This window comes from Stigmatopora argus, chromosome 19 (assembly GCF_051989625.1).
Source record: "Stigmatopora argus isolate UIUO_Sarg chromosome 19, RoL_Sarg_1.0, whole genome shotgun sequence".
In the NCBI taxonomy this organism is placed as follows: Eukaryota; Metazoa; Chordata; class Actinopteri; order Syngnathiformes; family Syngnathidae; genus Stigmatopora; species Stigmatopora argus.
The window spans coordinates 7422053-7444830 of NC_135405.1; the positions used below are offsets into that span (position 1 = coordinate 7422053).

At 39.6% G+C, this 22778-nt stretch overlaps 1 protein-coding gene across 1 annotated transcript in view; it reads left to right on the forward strand.

The window, feature by feature from the left end:
- The window catches only part of sipa1l1 (signal-induced proliferation-associated 1 like 1), a 40326-nt gene that overhangs the window by 12291 nt on the left and 5257 nt on the right, over positions 1–22778 (forward strand). Inside the window, exons 2-20 of the mRNA XM_077587297.1 lie at positions 1839–3339; positions 3432–3654; positions 4080–4210; positions 5311–5499; positions 5788–5962; positions 7400–7503; positions 7610–7767; positions 10154–10733; positions 14224–14322; positions 14985–15160; positions 15408–15695; positions 16080–16229; positions 16752–16879; positions 19615–19712; positions 20119–20600; positions 20677–20850; positions 21499–21667; positions 22044–22278; positions 22409–22579. Coding sequence (XP_077443423.1) covers positions 1957–3339; positions 3432–3654; positions 4080–4210; positions 5311–5499; positions 5788–5962; positions 7400–7503; positions 7610–7767; positions 10154–10733; positions 14224–14322; positions 14985–15160; positions 15408–15695; positions 16080–16229; positions 16752–16879; positions 19615–19712; positions 20119–20600; positions 20677–20850; positions 21499–21667; positions 22044–22278; positions 22409–22579 — 5113 coding nt within the window. The 5' untranslated portion in view covers positions 1839–1956. The remainder of the gene's footprint in view (positions 1–1838; positions 3340–3431; positions 3655–4079; positions 4211–5310; positions 5500–5787; positions 5963–7399; positions 7504–7609; positions 7768–10153; positions 10734–14223; positions 14323–14984; positions 15161–15407; positions 15696–16079; positions 16230–16751; positions 16880–19614; positions 19713–20118; positions 20601–20676; positions 20851–21498; positions 21668–22043; positions 22279–22408; positions 22580–22778) is intronic.

Genomic DNA, 22778 nt, shown 5'->3' on the forward strand with positions numbered 1-22778 from the left:
ATTTTGTAAATGAATTTCATACATTAGTAACCTCTTTATTATGTGACATGTTTGCTAAAGTTGTCTTTATCATCATAGAAATTTAAATTTAGTGGCACACAGTTTGACAGGGCAGGCATATCTTTTAATAGGTTTGTCAAATGGTTTACCAGACCTGCCTTTTTAATTGAATTACATAGTCTAATGTCATGCCAAAAAAATAAATAAAGCTATTTGGTTAGTGTTCCAAGTTAATTATTTACCTAATCGCAAGCCGTTATATACATTGTTTTTATTGCACAATATCAATAGATATAGATCTATGTGAGTTTGGATAATTACTTTTATTCGGATAAAGTGGTAGGTGAGATGAGATGACTTTTTTTAATACTGTGCAAAGATTCTATCATTTAATTATTACGACAATTTAATTTCAATCTAGTACGTCACCTATTCATTCTGCTACATGGAAGGTTGGACGAATTTCATCTTTGTCCAAATGCCAATACAGTGTTTTTTTTAACCCTGAAACATGGGAAGACGCAGCTAACCAATACTTAAGCAATTTCACAGACCACAGGAAAGACAGCAGCTGCCTGCAAAAGGCCGTTCTTTATGTTTCACTCACCCAAATAGACCAAACCCCACGTCACACATCTAAGCGCTGCAGGAAACAGTTGAACAAGAAAATGGCACATTTATCTTTCCACACAATTGCACTTTCACTTTGAAAAGCTCTAAGCTGAAACTCTCTGATTTGTAATCGTCTGCTACTTTTCATTTTTCTAAGAGACTACTGTTTGATTTATTTTCCACCATCCTTATCGTCTTCTATATCCTTTCCTGCACTTAGACAAGCTGAGATGAACCAATGTGAGATTTTTAGGTGGTTATAGCGTTAAAAAGACAACTCATTGTTTTCATTTATATTATCTCCAGTTCTAAGCTGTGTATCAAATAATTCGGCTACCCATCTCAGATTTAAGCACCATACGTTCAATGACACCTGGCAGAAATAAGGAAGTCCTTACCTTTGAGGTTGTAGCAAACAGCTTCAAACATAGTTTTATTCCAAACCCCTGCTAAAATGCAACCTTTTGAAAAAGTCTATAATAGATAAGTAAGGGGTTAGCTTGTGCCTGGTTATGGAATTATTGAGATTCAATTTAGATGTTACTTATAATGTTCGTTCAGTCAAAATGTTCAAGGTGCGTTTTGCTACTGTAGAAAAACAATCAGACGGTCAGATATTTCCTTTTTGTCTTCTCATTCTTTTTTGTGTTATACACACTTTGATTTGGCGTCTGTGACTGGTGTCGTGTATCTTAATCCCATCTGTGGTAATGTTTGTTGACAATTGGTTAGTGGCTTTATGCCTGTCACTTGTGAGCAAATGTTTTGTGTGGAATGTTTTAATGTTTTGCCATTTAAAAAAAAAATAGTAGTCTCACTAAGAATAGCATGCTTTAAAATTCAAATGTTATATATTTTTTATTTATACCTACATACATAATTTAATTGTTAGTGGTTTAAAGTCATACTTCATTTATCGCAGAATTTAGTGTAATCAGCATTTGAAAAATGAACCATCTTTAATCTCTGTGTTTTTAATGGAGTTGGGCATAGTATTTGCATTTAACAACAGTTAGAAATGAAGAAGTAATAATTACTCTTCAGAGAAAGCTGCACTTTATGAATCAGTGTTTTTTTTAATAAAGCAAACAGTAATGTGAACACATCAATGTGAGATCTTGTAAAAAAAATCCAGATCACATAAAGGCATTTCATTGGTTTCTGAATTGAGTGTTTAATGCCCTTAAAATAAACTAAAACATTTTTTGTCTCTTCTTTGTTTTCAGAACGTAATGCAGGTCTCCAAGGCTTATCACTCCTTTCTGTGGACATTATGTTAAGCCCCATCTAAATACAGTGGCATCCCAGCCCCCTACAACACATCCTCTAAACCAGAACATCATAATGACCAGTCTCAAGCGTTCCCAGACAGAGCGCTCTGTTGGGGGCTCAGTGCCAGCTACTGATGAGTTCTATACTCGCCGTTTGCGTCTGCCCAATGGAGGGGCACCGCCGCCCCGTAGTGAGAGTGCACATATTTCTTCCTCTTCCACTACTGGCACCAACCCTGGAGTCCCTAAGATGGGAGTCCGGGCTCGAGTTGCGGACTGGCCCCCTAGAAAAGACGGTGGAGGAGGTGTATGGCATATCACAGTGGAAACTGATTCACCGAGCTCCACTACCACTAGTTCCTCTGGATCAGGAAGCGGAGATCGAGAAAGACTTGTGGGAAGTGGCAGTATCAGTGGCAGTGGAGGAGGGGTAGTCTCAGCTGTCACCGCCCACAGCAATTTGTCAGCCAAGCTAGGGCATCTAATCAGCCCTCAGGACTCGTCTATGCTTCGCAATATCCAGAACACACTGAAAAACAAAATGCAGATAAAGGGAAAAGACAACCGTTTTTTGTCACCCGATGGCTATCTCGGATCACCCCGTAAGGGTATGAGACGCATCCGACAGCGGAGTAACAGTGATATAACGATAAGTGAATTAGATGTGGATGGTAATGAGGGCTGGTCTTTCTCCGGGTGGACACCAATGCACCGAGAATATGGCAGCACTTCATCCATAGATAAACACGGCGTCTCCGGGGAGAGTTTTTTCGACATGCTCAAAGGATACCAGTCTTCCGAGGCGCCAGACCAACGAAGTCCTGCACCAGAAAGGTTAACTGAGCTGCTAACTGTTGCACCTGTGCAACAGGCTGCCTTGGATTTGCCCGATGGGTCCTTGGGACCACCCAGAGGTAGTCCTGCCAGTCGTCTTAAAGAAAGAGAGAAGCACTTGAAAAGAAGGTCAAAGTCTGAGACAGGTGGAGAATCAATATTCCGCAAGCTGCGCAGTGTGAAGGTAGAAGGTGACACTTCCAGAGCTGGGTCAGATGCTGAGGATGGAGGTAAAGGGGATGAGAGTTTACCCCCTTCCAAACCTTGGATGTGTCAAAAAGGCTTTGCCCATTTTGATATTAATTCTTTACTCTTTGACCTCAATGAGGTCATCCAAACCCGCCAGTCAGGAGCTAAACGCAAGAACACCACTACTGGTGCGTCAGCTGCTGCTGCAGCCTCTGCTTCGGTCACTTCATCCCTCTCTTCAAGTCAGAGTGTTGTGTATGGATCACCTTGTGGTTCACAAGAGGAACTTAGCAAAGAGGGGATTGGAGGTCATGGGACCAACCCGGCCTTGGACCCGGGTGATGATAAGAGCAATGACCTTGTGCTCAACTGCCCATGTTTCAGGAATGAAATTGGTGGAGAGGGCGAGAGAAACATTGCTCCAGCTAAACAAGTAAGTTTGGTGCAAACTTGTAATGATTTGAGAGATATGTGGCATTATGAACCGAGTGAGCTTCATATTTCTTTGCTTTGACACCAATGTAGCAGGGAAGCATTGGCAGTGGTGCGAGCTCAAGCAACTCAAACAGCAGTCCAGAAGAAGGACCACTGGAGGCGACCCTCACAAGTCATTTTACCAATGCTGGAGTAGCAGTCTTGGAGACCACAAAAGATGGCTCAAGTCAACATGCTGACCGCTCCAAGAGATATATCGTGGAACATGTAGACCTTGGAGCCTATTACTACCGAAAGTACTTTTACCTCCGAGGTAAGTAAAATGTAATGGGCTGCATTCGGGTGCATGGCTCAGTAGTGGAGTTGTCATGCAAGAGAAACCAGAATTTTCTGGTAATGAGCGCACTGTGCAGTTCATATTAATTACAGATTGTTTTGTAGATTGATACAATTTTGTTAATTTGTTGTTCACAACTAATATCAAAGTAAAACCCCGACATTTGCCACACACACATACACAAGCACAAATGGTCACTTATCATTCGCCCAAAAGGGGTTGCAGTCTTGCAGCTTGTAACATAGTGTATAGTTTTAGAATAGGTAGTAGTTCTACGTTTTGATATACAAATGCTTTCTTTTGTTTGTGTTTTAACCCTTATTGTTATTTATCTTCTCATGGTTCCATTAACCAGTGATATAAACATTTAAAAATCAATTCTTGCATGTGTTCTTCCTTAGAACATTGGAACTACCTTGGGGTGGATGAGAATTTAGGCCCGGTTGCAGTGAGTCTCAGGAGGGAGAAGCTGGAGGAACACAAGGATCATGGACAGCAATACAATTACAGAGTCATTTTTAGAACGAGTGAGGTAAATAGAGAGCAACCATTTCCACTTTTTGTGTTTAATTACTGAGCTGTTAAATGCCTTCATTAACCTTTTTATTTTGGTTTAGAAGTCATTAGCACATGCAACATATATGGCAAATTTTTGCAGCTGTAGTTAGAGAACCAGGAGTCTTATTTTGGTTGTCTGTCTACCAGACGTTGCTCAAAACCCTAAAAAAATGTAAAAATTTTATTACCTGATGCATCCTCAATAGGTGTTATGCGTCTGTTTTGTTCGCAGCAGTATATAAGAGTAATACTCTCTCATAGATGCACACTGGGTGCTCGTATCATGTCCGAAATTCCCTGGATGAACACCCACCTTCTGTCTTTCTCAGTCTTCATCTTTGAAGAACTGAGCTGTGTCATTTCACAGCTAAATAAGATAAAAATAGTGCTAAAGGTATTTGTGTAGAAAAAGAAAAGAGCACGGCTTTCATTTTGAAACCCGCTCTGAGTAATAGCCCCAGAATCTCCAGGGATGACGCAAGAGCCATGCGTGCACGTTTTCTTCCATTTTCTTCTCTCTTGTCGCTTCCTTTTCTCCTCTCTAATTGCTATTTTCAGTGCTGGGAGCTCGGTAGGTATGCTTATAGTTGTCTGCGTGGGAGCGAGTGAGATGCATGACTGTTGAAGAGAGGGGTCTTGTGTCTGTTGAGGTGAAGTATTGTCATCTCTTCAGTTTGAGTGCTTCTCCTCTATAGGAACTGCTGCGGGGAAAAAAAGTTAAAATGGACAAAAGCGCACATTCAAAATGTATTTTCTTTTTTTCTGTAATGTGTTTGGGTTTTGCTAAACAAACCAATTTTATCGAGCCAGCAGATGATTCATTTAGTAGTATTTAAAACAGAATCAGTCTTTTTGTGCCTCTGACGATAATTGATGTCCAATCATGTGACTATTTTCATTCTTTTGGTGAGAATTAAAATGAGTTTTTTTTACTACTAGATGTCGAATCCATTTGAACTAGATTGGTAGCGAATTAAAATAAGCCAATGAGTTAGAGGCACTGAAAACAAAAACATTTGATAGTTGTTATAATAGCCTGTTTTACTCAACTTTTCTTTGTTTTTTTGTGTCCAGTTGAATACACTTCGTGGTTCTATCATAGAAGATGCTGTTCCCTCCACATCAAAACATGGTTTAGCGAGAGGCCTGCCCCTCAAAGAGGTGTTGGAGTATGTTGTCCCTGAGCTGAATATTCACTGCCTGCGCCTGGCACTCAATACGCCCAAGGTCACTGAGCAACTGATGAAGCTTGACGAGCAGGGAGTAAGGGGATAATACTACTACTTTTCCATTCACTTTGCCACAGCGTATAGAAAAAAAATACAATCAGTATCTTGCCATATATTTCCACACCGAATGTGCTTCAAATATTAATTTTCAACTCTTAAAAACACACACACACACAAACACATGAACTATGATGCAATGCTTGCTATTGCAATCATTAAAAATGATTTACTGAAAATGTCATGTCGAACGGTTTAATTTTTCTCCTAAATGGCACCACGATCACGACAGTAAAAGACGTGTATTGTGTTCTTTCCGACACAGCTGAGTTTCCAGCGTAAAGTGGGAGTGATGTACTGCAAGTCAGGCCAGAGCGGAGAAGAAGAGATGTACAACAACGAATCAGCTGGTCCAGCACTGGAGGAGTTTCTCCATCTTCTCGGGGAGAGGGTTCGACTCAAAGGCTTTTCAAAGTACCGGGCTCAGCTGGATACCAAAAGTACGTATACCCATAGTGCAAAAAGTGAAAAGACTTTATATGAGTAAATTTGAAATTGTTATAATAGTTTTTGTTTTTCTCGCTCCAGGAAGGTGTAAACATATGCGGTCATAGGTTTTGAGACTTTTAACCATTTAGTCGATTGAAAAAGTCTCAGAATTTAGGACTAAGGGTTTTTGAATTAATAATTGAGTGATCAAATGCCATGCTTCCCGTGCAAAGCTCGAACATTAAAAAAGAAATGTTAAAAAAATATAGACCATCCACACTTGCTTTGTCAACAATCTTAAGTTACCAATGATTTTTACTTTTGTCTTAAGCCTGCGTACTATAATTTTATTTAGCGTGTAGCAGATGATCCTAACATCTTAAAAATGGAAACAATATAAAAGGCGTTGATAAACGTGTGGTTTTTGGAGTGTGAGAATACTTAGTCATTATAATAATTTCTTCTTAGAGAGCATTTGTATTCTAAAAATAAGTATGCCATCAATAATTAGTGTTGTTCATGCCACACATAGCAGGCCCTGGATGAATAAATGATTCTGTCAGTGGATGCAGAATGAATTTCAAAGATACAACTTCAAGGACTGCTATCTTCCTGCCATAATTTTCCTGTGACCCATAACTACTTTTTTTAATTAAGGTTTTTCTTCTTTTGTCTATATATAAAATGGCACATTTTTGCTAATGATGTTTCCCCCTAATGTATTTCCTTGAAAGATTTTGTGTTAATCACTGACATTCTCCATTCAATTACCTTTTCTTTTAAATATACAGGCTTTTACATCCCTGGTGTTTTCAAATCCGTACCGTATTAAGAAAGATGTCTGAGGCGAATGCCAGAGAAGCAGGTTTAACACTTAAAACTAAAAGTCTTATAGCATTTTAGACCTGCTTTGCTAAGATTTTCCTGAAATGACGGGCATACTTTGTAAATACTTTGTAAACACCAAAACAATGAGAAAATACAGCTGGGATCAGAAACTCAACTAATTTCAATGTCCTGTTTAAGAGAGTTTCCAGTTTAAGAGAAACTTCTCAAATAACAAATCTACCACAATAATTGTCGAAAATGTTATCACATATTGTTATTAATATTTAATGATGTTCATTTATGTTAATGTGCTTCCCTAAACACACACAATTGAATATAGCCATTAAATCGGAAAGTCTTACTACACTTTAATTTCCTTAACAGAACATCGACACATGATGGAGGTCGTTAGTAGCATTTAGTGGCAATAAAACATCCATTTCAAAATTCAGTTTCATCATTATTGCTTTTATTATAACGATAAATTGCTTCAACCAAAATGCAATTTAACTAACTAGAAAAGTTTTGTCTTTAAATTGAACTACTCCAATAATAGCTCATACTTGTTTGCTTTAATGGAAAAGGATAGGCAATGTCACAGTCAATTGTGTTTCTTTCAGCTGACTCAACTGGCACTCACTCCTTGTATACAACACACAAGGATTATGAGATCATGTTCCACGTGTCAACAATGCTCCCATATACACCCAACAATAAACAGCAAGTAAGTTTCATCAAGTCGTGTGCAAGGGTGATCAATAAAATTAAATCATTTCTCATTCTCATGTCTATCATTCTTTTTTCCAACTCTTGTTCTTGAATATTTCCAGCTGCTGAGGAAGCGCCACATTGGGAATGATATCGTCACCATTGTATTCCAGGAACCTGGAGCGCTTCCCTTCACCCCCAAAAATATTCGTTCACACTTCCAACATGTGTTTGTGGTTGTCCGGGTACACAATCCTTGTTCTGACAATACGTCTTACAGGTAAGCTCTAAAACGACTTGACTACGTTGGCTTAATGAATGTGTGTCAATCTAATCAAAAATGGCTGAAACCACAGAATTTCAATTTAGGTGGTTTAACTTTAGTCATGATTTGTTCCCATTATTTCTCTCTGAAGTTTCTAACGTTGTAATTTCATCACAATAGGCCTGTAAAACCCCACAACTCATTATTTACACACACATTGACTAAGACATGGAATATGAATTATAATGTGCCAGCCTGGAGTAATATTTTAAGACAATGAAAATCCTGCCCTTTTCTCTTTCCTGTTTATTACGAACTTGAAGGGCATTTTATTCCCTGGTTATTCCTTTTTATGTCTTATCTGTTTTATCCCATAGTCCTCCTTTTAATGGGCGTTTTAATTGCTCTCTGAGCACGTTGTGTTTGGTCCTAATTGTACCCCATGGGGCTACTTAGTTACTTAGCAACAATATACGCATGAGTGCAGAGGTTACAATATATTAGAGAATGCTGAATGAATCCTGCTAAAAAATGACAGTTACAGTTGCTAAAGTTCATCTTTGGGGTGATAAAATATATATATTTTTAACCAAGCTGCGCATACACACAAATACGACATAAGTGCACAAGTCCTTTTTTATTCTACTGTTACAGATGTTAGCTTTCTACTGCAAAGGGTATTGACGTGTTCTTTCTTTTGCACTGGCTCAGTAGGCAGCAGATTGTGGGTCTTGAGTGTACAGCCGCCCACACGCTACAACTGCATAAAACCGAAAATCACAGAAACCACAGGAGTTTGAAGGCTTTTGATCTGGTTCTGGCCAGCCTCCCTCCTGGGTGACCTCGCAAGCGTAGCAATTTGTGCTGTTGCATTCTTCTCCTCTCCGACTGTCACTCTTCAAGTTAATGCTTATGCTCGCCTCTCTTCTCATTACTGCCACCACGGCACTCGTTCCCTCCCCTTCAATGTCTGGCATGAGTCACAGGTCTTTGCTTGACCGACTCACCGGTGGATGAGTACAAGTGCTTTTAGTGCTCCAATTTCAAGTATTGAGTGATTGTTGTAATGATGAAAAGGAATAATCATCAAGGCCACATTTTCTATTTAGTGTCTGCACAGCTGGCATGCAAGCAAGCTACTTTGGCGGTCCCACTTCAATAAGTGTCTGTTGTGATTCATTTATCATATGGCTTTTATTCAAATGTGGGACCCAGACTTTATCCCAGGGTCTGTTTCTATACTTTCTGAATATTCTGGCTCAACATTCTGAGGCTATCCAGCGCTCCTAATTCACTATCTGCTGCCTACACGAGTCCCTGCTTACCTCATAGAAAGAAAGAAAAGGTCAGAAGGGAGTTTGTTTGTATAATTGAATGTTACCATTCGGAGAACAGTGTCTCAGGGGTTTATTTAGAAACATGTGGGTGACTTATTTGCTATAGTTAGTCATTTGACAGTGATTTATGATGTCAACATGTGTGCCGACTAATGCCAGCAGGGACGTATGCGTGGGGTGAGTGCTTTAGAATTCTACCTGTCACATAACAATTATTTCAAGTGAACAATTGCATTAGGACAAAACTGTTGAAAAGGTGATCTTTGTTGATTAGAAAGACAATTGGAAAATTAAGTTGTTTACTCAAATCTGCTACACTCATGTCTATTTACGTACAGTATTTTTCAGACTCCAAGGTACACCGGATTATAAACTGCACCATCAATGAACAAGTTTATTTTGATGAGGCGTAGCTGTTTATAAGATAAATTAATGCGTCAATGTATCACATTTTTCATTTGATCTTTATCTTTTGACCCTGTAATTATTGTTTAGTTTAGTTGTTGATCTAAAAAAAGGCACTGTTGTTTTTATAAACCAAGTGCTGTTTCCCACTTTACATATTCCCTAACTACTGGTTGCACATTTGGAAGTGCCTCCATTCATTCTTCTCCCTTTCCTCCCAAGTACTCCTCAGAGTTCCTGACATACCAAACAAGAAAAACATCCTGAGACGCCCTCTTACAAAGAGGGCTGATGGCAAGCTGTTATAAAGTCTTTTTAACAAAATGTTTTTTCTTGCACAGTGCATATTTAGAGGTGTAATGACACCACAATGTTGTACATGGGATGCATAGTTTGGTCAACAACACACTGATCCCCAAAAAACAACAACTTTTTTTTTAACCCAACTCATGATTTCATTTGAATTACACCCAAACTTTGCATCATCATGGGTAAGGAAGATAATTACAGAGTCTAAAAAGTCAGAAGAACCATGATGAATGGTCAAAATATAAAATATTTAGCTGGAATTTAAATGATTTGTGCATATATCAAACAAGAACTTGACACTGTATAGGTATAATTTTCTATCTTCCTTTCTCTTACCCCTTCCCATAAAGTGTTGCAGTCACCCGCTCTAAAGACATGCCTTCATTTGGACCCCCTATCCCAGAAGGGGTGACTTTTCCAAAGTCCTCGGTGTTCCGGGACTTCCTCCTAGCCAAGGTCATCAATGCAGAGAACGCTGCTCACAAGTCTCACAAGTTCCGTGCCATGGCCACCCGGACACGGCAGGAGTACCTACGTGACCTAGCTGAGCGGCACACCACCAGCACCCCCATTGACCCGTCCGGAAAGTTCCCCTTTATTTCACTGGCCCACAAAAAGAAGGAAAAGAGTCGTCCGTATTCGGGAGCTGAGATACGAAGCCTTGGGGCGATTGCCTGGCTTGTCCATGCGGAAGATGCCGGGACTGGAGGGGAGATAGATACCCTTCTGGCCATCTCTAACGATTTCCTCTTACTTTTGGACCATGAGGCTAAAGCCGTGGTGTTCAACTGTGCCACCAAAGATGTCATTGGCTGGGCCCTAAGCAGCCCAGCATCTTTACGGATTTTCTACGAGCGGGGAGAGAGTGTGTCACTAAGGAGTATCAGTAACAACACTGAGGATTTCAAAGAGGTGATCAAACGTCTGGAGGTGAGATTTTTTTTTAATATTATTGCAAAACTCTCTATACTACTCCCTTGTTTTTGCTATTCATGGATAAAACAAACAATGTGTTCCTGCATATATTTGATGGAAATAACTGAACATCTATTGTGTGGGATGCATGTGTTACATGCTTCTCTTCTCATGCTGTCATGCTGATGTTGCCTCAATGGCAACAAAACAAACACTTATACTCACAAATCTGTCAACCTCTCTGGAGGATGAATGCCAAATGACAGAAGGTAACGGCTACAATCTCATTTTAAAACCAAGGAACTCATTCCTTTATATTCACAAGAAATATATGAATTCCTTAAGCTGAGGAAAACATACACATTCCTTAATTTTAGTTGACAGTGTGAAAAAAATATAGGAATGCCTACAATTTTTGGGATGCTGAAAGAAGAATCTGGTCATGTTGTTAGTGGCTTCTCTTATTTAGAGATGATATATTTTTAAAATGGCAGCATTCATTCATATATTCATTCATCCGTTTTCCATGCTGCTTAGGGTAAAGTTCTTTCTTTGATGTTTATAATTGATCAAAAATCAAGGTGGTCTGATTTAGTTTAATGTATGTATAAAATAGATTAGTAAAATGACTATGCAATACTAGAATAGAACTTGATGACAATAAAATATATCAAATTGAAACAATAAAAGAGTTTAAGTTAACTGGCACACTGCCAACATGCAAGATTGTAAATATATTGCCAAAAATGTATTCATAAAACTATGATTTTCTCAATTTTAGTTTCATTATAACTATTACTAGAAATACTACTGTAGTTATACTACTAGTTTAGTTGATTTGTCCTTTGCATTTCCACTTTTAGATGCAATGCAACCCATACTCAACCACCACTACACAGTCGCCCTTTTAAATATTCAACCATGTTCCAAAAAGATGGTACACAAAAAGCACTAAGCCTCTCTGGTATGCTATTTATATTGCGGGAGCAGCTATCACCACATCAAGCACACCTCGTGGTGGAAGCACAAGCCAGGTCAAGGTTGACTAGTCTAAAAAGTACAGTATTTTTCTAAACTGAACAGTACGCCCTGATGGAAGACTCTTTTAAAGAGTGCATGTAGGTTACAAGTTAGCCAGTATAGTGCCTGTGCACACAGCCTTTGGCTTGTTGTGTGCTGGGGAACACACTTGTTTTCAAATTATAAACAACCACTTTCTCCCCTTGCCTGGAAATATGTGGTAAATAGCCTCGTGCGACTTATTTGTGCATTTTCCCAGGCTATTCTGAAAAAAAATATGCACCGTTTTTAATCAAGAAATTGTATCCAATCCATAGTTTTTACTTGGTATTCCAATAATATCTGATTTCACCTGACAAAAAAGTGATGCATGGCTAGAAAATCAATGGTTTCCATTCATTTTATTTCCCCTACAACTATTTTTGCTATTTTGCAAGAAGTATAACATTTTGTTGTCCCCAGAGCACTTTGGCCATCTTGTGTGTCGCTGTTCAATTGAGAGAGTTTTAGAAACACCTCTGGACAACATGCTACTAATGACTCGTACACCTACACATAGAGAGAAGCCTAGTGCTTCAAAAGCTGTTGCCATAGAAACTGGCCGGGGGATAGTGTTGTCTTGTATAATTTCCTGTGCTTTAGAAGGCATTAATTTCCCTATCATCTTACTACCCACACACTTGGACTTGTACAATGCTTTTATGTCTTATTTCATGAATGTGATATTCATTTTTTTTGTCATTTAGGGACTTCTCTTTGTTCATTTGTTTGACAGAGGAACAGCCGACAATACGTATTAGCTGTAATAGGATAAACAAAAGTTTGCCTTGTCCAATATTATTAGGAATGATAGAATTATTGTTGTGCTATGTCTGGATCCACTGTAGTTTATTCATCCGTTAGAATTACAGGTAGTTGTGCAGTCCTAACGAACTCGTCTTTGTTTAGCCAAGGGAAGTTGTTTTTAAAAATGCATGATAACATTAACTAGCAACTATCATTGAAAATCATCAATATTTGCATGAAGTCCAAATGGTGAATTGTGTAATGAGGCTATGTGTAACTATTGATGTTTAAAACGGAATGTGTGTGAAGACCGAAATGGATTCTGGCAATGGATTTTCCTGCATGCAAGCGGCCAGAGTGGGGGCGGTCAAAAGAGTCAGACAAAACAAAACAAATAACATCGAACTCGCACCGTAGTCCCAGTACTGAGGTGTGTGATTAGATAAAGTGAAAAGTGATTTACCCGCTAAATGTGATAAATGAAAGTTAGTGCCTTGGCAACATATGAACAATATTTTGAGTTTTAGAGAGAAAATCGGGGTTGATTATTAATTAAAGTTCTGCCTTATTAGTATAACTATTTTAGAACCTACGATATAACAGTGGGAATTGTTCAAATTACTCTTGCTAAGAGAGAAATTAAGAAAGAATACAGTTATAAATGTACAGTCACCACAGCCATTCTTTCAATGGTAAATCTTTGCCTCCCAATCAGGTTAATTTTCATGGTGTAATATTTTGATCCATTTCAAACTTATTGGAGAACAGAACCGTTTTTCGCAGTGTAGTTGTATTTTTTGAGAGACTGCCTGGCATGTGTGCCTCATCTTTCAATTTATTGGGATTAAACTGCTCAGGATTTGTTCAAAATCAAATCCACTAAATCCCTTGCTGTGTGTTTTTTAAAAAGTGCTTTATTGTTGCTTATGCAAGGTAATCTCTACACTTGACCCAACGGAAAGGCAACATAAGCGTGTTGATATTTACCAAGCAAGTGGAGATTAAATTGAACCACAAGACAGTTTTTTGCTTTAAGTGTTGATGAATTCTTACAAGGTTAGGGGGGCATTGTGGGTATTTGAAGAAGCGCGCAGCTACTTTCCATCTTATTCTCACGTTGCTTAAATCCCAGATGTTTCACAAACAACATCAGAGTTTTTTCTCTAATGCCTGGTTCATGGCCACTGTTATTTGTCCGTTATTACCTCAGAATTTTAATTTCCTTTATTGATGGAGTACGTTAGAAACTCAGATGCGATTAGTCATATAGAATGATAGCTGTGAAAGGGATGAAACGATTTTTCCAACAATATAAAGTTACTTGGAGGGGAGGAAATGGATATTATGGTGAGAAATGTGCTACTAAATTATTTATGCAAAATAAAATTACAGTACTATGAAATCCTCATCAATGCAAATAGCAGTGCAATAACATAGAATCTTGTTCATAAGATGTTATGTTGTGTACATTTGCAGAGTGTGATAGTTTTGTTAAAAACAGTGCAAACAATTTGCACATTTAACAGACATTTCTATTGTTTAAATTTTTAATGACCAGAGGGAAAAGGCATGATATTACCTTTACATAACCCACATGCAAGTTTTCTCCATGATTTGGCTGCTTTTTCACTTTTGACTCTTTTGCTCAATTATCTGCATATTTAACATCTATTATTTTTTTCACCTCCTTCACGACCAGTTCCTGACAAAAGGCTGCGAGACGTCTGAAATGACTCTGCGTCGAAATGGCCTTGGACAACTTGGTTTCCATGTGAACTACGAAGGCATCGTTGCAGAGGTATCTTGAATAAAAAAAAAACACGTGTTTCACATTCTGTGCAAGTCTTTTAAAGCAGAATTGTTTAAACTGCAACTGGGCAACATATTACTTGACCCATAAACAGTCAGAATTGTACTAAATTGCCATGACAGCTGTGAAAAGTTTTGGAAATATGACAAAATGCATACCAAACGTGGTAGATCGTTACAAAACGTTTAAGGTGCAGCAAATTTACCGAGTTGTGTCAGACACTATTACGTACAGTCACGGTTTGTTCGGTTCACCCCATTTTACTACGATCGACTAGCTTTATTCCACTAGCGTAGCTAAATTCTCGATAAGTTCGAAATCCGGCCACTTTGCACGGCAATCACGGCTTGTCACGTTTGTCTAAACATGTTTTACAAATGCGCCCGATCTTTAACTGGACTCAAAGAAATCCTTGAGCTACTTTCCATATGTCAGCTGACTTTTTGTTTACTCTTGCACATGTTTGCTTTTCGTCATATTGAGCTTATTAATGATGAACTCATCTTATATCCCTACCTAATTGATCTGCCATGTTTTCTACTTTTCAGAACAACCTTGAACTTAGCCTAAGCATTTGAGATTTTTACCATTTTTGTTTTGAAAAGAAATTCAAGGTAGGATGATAATGGAACTTTTACTTTTAATAAAAGGTGGAGCCATATGGATATGCATGGCAGGCTGGACTACGCCAGGGAAGTCGCTTAGTTGAAATCTGCAAAGTTGCGGTCGCTACACTGACTCATGAGCAAATGATTGACTTGCTGCGCACCTCTGTGACTGTGCGTGTTTCTATCATCCCACCACATGACGATGCCACACCTCGCAGGTATGTGTGAAAGAGGTTTTCATTTCAGGGCAAGTGTCATGGGGAACTTGTTTGGAAGTAATACCTATTACATTCAGTAGTCAAGAGTCAGTCAAAAGTTTGGATAGTTTTCTCTGACATGTGCAATTTTGTCCTTTATGTTAAGTTCAAGGTAATCATCAAAACAAGAACAACAAAACAAATGTTAAAACTGCAATTTTACATTTTTTTTCACCTTGTTTGAGACCTTTCCGCCCTCCTTTGGCAGGGGCTGCTCCGAGCTCTATCGCATGCCAATGGCTGACTACAAGAGCAGCAGTAACGATAGCGGCTCCTTTGAATACAAGTTCCCCTTTCGTAGCAACAACAACAAATGGCAGAGGACGTCCAGTAGCCCCCAGCAGTCACTGACTGCCTCACCACAACCCCATACGCCCAACAGGGCCATCAGCCTGGGGAGTTCAGTGGGGAAGACCTTGTCAGCTGAGAGGTTGGAGAGAGGGACTGGCATTCCACGCAGTGTGAGCAGTGATGGCCGCCCCCTGGACACTAAAAGGTATGATGTAAATTGCATGTTTTTATTAGACAAAACTTCACACGCACATTCACACACTGATTTGCAAATAAGTAGTGTTGGCAGAATTCCATTTATTGATACATTCTTTCAAATTAGAATACAATTGTGGAGGAAATGGTGATCTCAGTACGACAACATTTCATTAAACAATAAATACATCATTGCTCAAGAAGCAATGCACAGAAATTATATACATTTAACAGCATATACCCTTACAGAAGATTTTTTTTCTTTTCCTTTGTTAGTAATCATAGCACATTCTAAGACACACTTGGCAAAGAACATTCATTGTGAGAGCGTTTCTAATCAGAAATGTTTTTTTTAATAGAGACTGTGTGTATTTATGTGTCTTAAATTTCTCAGGATATCGCCAGGAAGCGAAAGCTACAGCCTGGCCGCCTCTATGGCATTGGGTCGCTCACCACACAATCGCAGCTCCCCCAGCAACCTGTCATGTTCCAGCGACGCCTCCGGCAGCTCAGCTCACTGGAGACAGAAGTCAATGCCTGAGCAGTAAGCAAGATAAAAGACCTTGCCTGTCTTTTCATGGCCATGTTTGAGGGTGTTTTTCTACACGTTAACAAAAATATCCAGTGAAAAGCAGTACATGATTAACTATTTGTGACACGTGAATGAAACTTTTCAGTTATTATCCAAACTATACATTGGATTGGATAACTTTATTCATCCCGTATTCGGGAAATTTCATTGTGGCAGTAGCAAGAGGGTGATTAGACAGAACAACAAAACAAAAGCACAAAGTACAAAACAAATCAAAGTAAATGGGATCATTGAGAATCACCAAATCAAATCATTGAGACAGAAAAGCAGCAAAATCACAAAACGAACAAGAGTGGACGGAGCTACCGCCATCGGCTGCCACTTGAACGGCGCCATTTTGGTTGCGGTAGCAAAAACAGATACAGACTCAAAAGACGTAAAGTTGGACAAAAACTGGAACCACACACAGGAAGTCTTCCACAAGATGATGATAACATATGATAACTGTTTTTTTTGTGGGTGTTTATTTGCCAGGTTTGCAGGGAGCCGCCACTCTCCAATGCCCAATGAGAGACCGGTTGTTGGAGAAGGCGGGTCAAGTGGAAAGTCTAACCAAAACTGGTCCCGAATGGATGAAGGAATGGGTGAACGAGGCTCAACAGGTGATTTTAATTTGAAATCTTTAACATTTTTAACCGGTAAAGGGCACACATGCACATAATTCATAGTCAAAAGGCTCTTGATTCCAATATTCTTGCACAGTGAAGTTTAAGCCCATACTTTTGTGTATATTCATTCATTGCCTTCAGTTTACCCACATATGCCAAAACATGCATTTTGGGTGGATTGGAATGTGAATGTGATTATGAGTAGTTGATTTCTTGTGCTTTTAATTATTCCTTTATAACTCTCGTCTACAAACAAAATGCTTCCTGACTAAAAGTTCAGAGATGTCACAAAAAGGGAAAAATAAGGTCAAAAGTGTCATATGGTTATAATTTTGAGGTACCGTATCTGGCCGAACGGAAATAAAATCTGAAATATTATTTCTTGTTATACATGTCGCCGCAGCAACTGCAATTTAACCATGTTTATTACTGAGGAAAATATTTTCCAAAATTTAGGAAACCAGTGTAATCATATCAACCTGGGAAAAGACCATGGACAGTATGGAGACCAAACTATGCCCATTGAATGTCACTTTTTTAATCAAATATGATCAAATAGTGTTTTTATTTTCAGTTCAAAACTAAATATTCATGTATTAGTAGTCAGTGTCTACAGTCTGATGTTTTTTGTGCACGTAGGTATGCTTCTATGTTTGCATATGTGCACAGGAATGCAAGGAAACTCGACACTAGTGGGATTGTCAGTACAGTAATTTTATCACTGGCGATAACAGCTCGATATGTGAAGTGTGTGCTTACTTTTTTTTCAGCATAAATTTGTGATGCACCGCATTGCCATTAAACAGGACAATGTTTCTCCCAGTTATGCTTTGAGTGAGCTTTAAGTTGCAAAAAAAATCTTAGTCTCTGCAGTCTCGGTAAGATAATGAGGCAAGCAGACAATGGAAAGAATGTGGGGAGAAAAGAAATGGCAAAAATCTTGATTACTTGTGTCTTTCATAAGATTTACTTATGAAGAGAAAAAAAGAGGTGGACTTGTTCGTCTTATTGTCTTCACAGTTGACTGACTCCTTTTGACATTCTTCCGCTCCCTTTGTCAAGAGATCTTCTCATTTTACCGCCACCATTTTTGTTGGTCTCCATTCATCTTTTTTCCTCCTGCTTTTGTACATCTGCTTCCATTTACTTGCAAGAACTTTCCCAATGCATGATTTTTGAAAATGTTTTTTTTCTGTCCCCGCTGGTCAGTGGCAGTGACTGAATCTAGGACCTTGTTTCCCACCACTTTTTCATTCTCTGCTGGACTTTAAATGCAGTGCTGTTTATCACCAAACATTTGTGTTTCCAACCCGCGTCTGACCCCCTCAATCACATAGAAAAAAACCACGATCTTTTATTTTGTGGTTTGTTTCAGGCCCTTGTCTGTATTTTTCAGGCTGTGTGAAATGGTTCAGACTGGTAAGGTTCATACTAGGTTAGCCAAGAGTCCAGGTCCAGCTCAGGCTGTGGTTTAGAATTGTACACTTCCTTAGAACTATGTTAAATCCGTGCGCCAAAAGTCACTAGCCACCAGCCATGAGGATGTGGCGTGACATTGCAAAAATAGCAAGAGTCCCATAAAGGACAAAAAGCTATCCTGCAAGTCAAGGTGATGTCGTTACCCATTAAACCACAAAGCTGAACTCCTAAAATTAACATTTTGCTGGTGACCTGGATAAAAGTGGAGGCAAAACTTTTGTTATTTTTCTCCCCCATCACGAACAGTACTATCCTTCTCTGTAACCAGGAAGAAAAGCCTTCTAACTAATGGTTATGCTATTTATCGAGTAACCATCGAGTTATATAAGACCATTAAAACATTGACATGATTGTATGTCATTCTAGTAATTTTTAAGAAGCTATGGTTGTTGTGTCGTTTTATAAAGGGTTTTAACAATATTTGGATGTAGTTTAGCTACAGTGAAAGGCGAAATAGTGAGCTTTTATTTTTTAACTTGAATACTTTGTGAAGGCAGTCATGTTCTCTGTGTGAAATAAACTGTCCAATTGTATATTAATGTAACATGTATAGAACATTTTGTCTCCGATGTTGTTATGGCTGACATTTCTCCAAGATATAATTGACAATTCCTTTTCCAAAGTAGTAACATAGACTGTATTGTAAACCCGCAGAAACGCATGTGCCAGCCATTTCTAATAAGTATAGAACCCCCGTGGGCAGCACCATGGAAAGAACAGTTCGCCGTAATGCTAAGAGAGAAAACAGGCTATCCACATTTGTACAATCATCCCATTAGATCTTGCAATAACTCCCTGTGTGCTTCGTTTTGTTTTGCCGTGGTCCTGATTGGGCTCTTCTGGAGGTCATGTTGCATAAGCTTTAAACAATTACACAACAGCCCAATGTTACACTGTATTCTGGCTTCAACACATACACATGCACACACGCACACACTCAGATTCATTCACACAGCACAGATTGGCCAGAACAGGCACAGCAGGCACAGTCAGGGACAGATTTTCTTGTGATGTACGTTGAGTTAGTTGGATGTCAAGTGATTGGTGGTGTTCTCCATGAAAACAGTAGAGCCTCAATAACAACAGCGTGTGCATGTCATGAGCCTGGTCGTTGTATGTTAAGTTAAAAAACACCCACCAGCCAATCTAAATGAACCTATATTGAAGTCCTATGATTATACCTCAGGTTTTTTTTGAAAGTCCTCCACCGAATGTCTTTGAATTTTGTTTTTGTTCTTTATTTATTGCAGAGGCACCAGTTTCTAAGACTAGTCAAGGCTACTCTGGAGGACCTCGCATTCAAAGACAGGAGCAGGTCATCCACCTGTCCCCCAAAAAAGGCAGTCAGGTAAGTTTAATACGACGTGTTTATAATATAGATATTGGATTGGATAACTTTATTCATCCCGTGTTTGGGAAATTTCATTGTGATAGCAATAAAAGGCATAGTTATAAGTTAGACAGTACAGTAGCAAGGCCGCAGAACAACAAAGCAAAAGCACAAAGTACAAAGCAAATCAAAGTAAATGGGATCATTAAGAATCACCAAATCAAATAATTAAGACGGAAAAGCAACAAAAACACAAAACGAGCAAGAGTGGACGGAGCTACCGCCACCGGCTGCCACTTGAACAGCGCCATTTTGGTTGCGGTAGCTCCATCCACTCTTGCTCGTTTTGTGTTTTTGCTGTATGATATATGATGCATCTCGTATTCTGATGCTCTACTCTCTTTTTTTTTCATTGTTCTAATAGTCAGACGGTCCTTACTCCGGTCACTCCAGCAGCAACACTCTTTCAAGCACAGCTTCCAGTGGGGGCCACAGTGACAGCGATAAATGGTACGAAATGGGGGCCGGTGGAGGCTCCAGCGGCGACCAAGGTGAGCCGGAGCCCAATGGCTTAGGAGGCGGCGGCTACCTTCAGGGCGCCTCGGCCGACAGCGGCATCGACACCAGCTCGTACGGCGCCTCGCACCACAACCACCCACACTCCCACCACGGCAGCACCACCTCCCTACTCGCTCCCAGTGGAGGTCGAGAAAGCAGGGACCGCTCGCCTTGGCACAGCCCTACCGAGGGCGGACGCAGAATGCTGGAAAGGTCGCCTGCTGCGGCAGAATCTCCAATTCCTCCAATAGAAAGAAGTCTCGATAGCACTGGTCGGACACCACCTACTCATCTGCTTGTTAGAGACAGTAGCACCTTTAGTCTGAGTGATGGTGGATCCCACTCAAGGTTGGTTCGTTACATACCAAATGTGTTTACAAATGTAATCCACATGTTTATTATTATTCTTATTGTTTTGCACTAGACATGGTTCCCCAAGGGATGAGTCCTCAACAACCACTTCCCCATCATCCCAGTCCTCGGTGTTACCAGGACCAAAGAGCTTTTACCCTCGCCAGGGAGCTCAGTCCAAGTACCTGATAGGCTGGAGGAAACCTGGGTCAACCATCAATTCCGTTGATTTTGGGGACACACGAAAGTAAGAAGGAGCATGAACATTGACAGAGATTAGGGTTAATGATGTTAGGGTGCAGAAGTCTTCAAAGCTTTTAATTAAAGTACCAGCTCCAAAAATATTTTATTATTTATATTCAGATTTTAATATTCTAAGTTGTACTCAAAAACGCCATTATAAAAATAATGATGAATGTTGGGTTCAGTATGTTTCTCAAAGCCACTTTGATGGGGTTTTTTAAACTCTTTTTCCAATCAGCCCAACCAAGGACAATTTTCATCTATTTTCTTTGCAAAGAGTCCAAAATCGATGACTTGACATTTAGTGATGCCAGCAAGGACAGCTTTTAAAATACTTTAAATTTTATTTGCAAATCAGGTTCTTCCTGAATTTGGTGTGTTGGATTACAGTATATTTTTAATGGATCATGACTTGCAGTAGTAACTCTTTGTGATTTACTGGGCTAGTGGAATTTTCATGATCATTTGAGCAGCAGCTGCAATTTTGCTGTTTGTCCACCCCTAACCTTCCTTTAGTGCGGCTTGATTCCCCCCTTGTGGCTTTTGAGAAAAATACAACCTAAATCCCACCACTAATGAAACTGACTCAGTCTGTCTTGATTTGCTTTATGGCTTTGCTAATAAATGGCTTTTGTATTTTGTATAATTTCAGGAAATCCCCAGGGGAAAGTGGGTTGGAGGGCATTCCAACGCCAGCTGCCAGGCCTTCTTTAAGGGACATGCACTCTCCACAACCTCATGCTAAGACTACAGTTGAAGAAGATGTCAAAAGACACCCTGCTAAGGATAGCCCACTACCATCCCGCAGATACAAAGAAAAGGTACTGGAAGTATTTAGGAATGAGATATTCTCTACTGCAATTGCCGATCAAACCTGCTAACTGACTATCACGTTTGAAGGGACGGTTGGTACCATTGCATTAACCGCAAATAGAGCCACAGATGTAGATATTGTAGGGTTCTTAACTGTTATGAAATGAGCGATACACGCATCTTTCACATTTTATGTTTATTTTACTGTGTGTCTGGAGTGTGTTTATTTGAGTGACACAAGAATTGAATCTGTCGTTACCATGGCAATGCCAGTGATTATCCCCTCCTTTTATTTAGAAGCAATTATGCCTTAATACTAATTACCCCGAAGGTCATAATTTTTATATACTACGTTGTATACAATATGAATATTTCTCTCCACAGCCTGCCCAAAAATCCCCCCCAAGCCAGCCCCCGAGCCGCCGGCGCTCACTCCATCGCACTCTATCCGACGAAAGCATCTACCGTGCCCAGCGTCTCCCTTCTTTGACTGATTCAATGATGGAAGCAGCGCTCGGCGCAGATGTTCTTTTCAGCTGCTCCACTCTCCCGCGTTCACCTACCACACGTGGCGTACCGCTTCGGCGGCCCTCCTATAAGCTGGGAGTCAAACTTCATGGTAACAGAATATATAGTTGATGCGTAAATAAAGGCTAGAATACAGAATCTAAATACACAATTTGACACTCGGCAATAAAAATACTCCCGATACTGCACGTACACCCTCCACGTCATCTTTCTGTTTATAGGTGACCTCTCCGCATCTGATACATCATTGGTGGATCTGGTGGAGCGTCATCGTGGACCTCTACCTCAGGAGCTGATGCCCCTTCCATCCTCTGAGAGGGAGAGCCCACTCGACTGGACACACCTTGTGGATGTGGCCAACACTTTTGACAATGAAAGGAACACACATTATGGTACAGTTGCTCATGGCTGTTTTGTGTTATGATTATGATTTTTTTCATCATACCTGTTTTGAAGTCCAAAATTAGTGTGAAGTTGTGCCACCCAAAGGGAATCAATATAGGAAGAAAATGCATCAAATATTTAATTCCGATTCAGTTAAATGAAAACCATACTGTTAACATTAGCTTTGCATATTCATATGCAATCTTC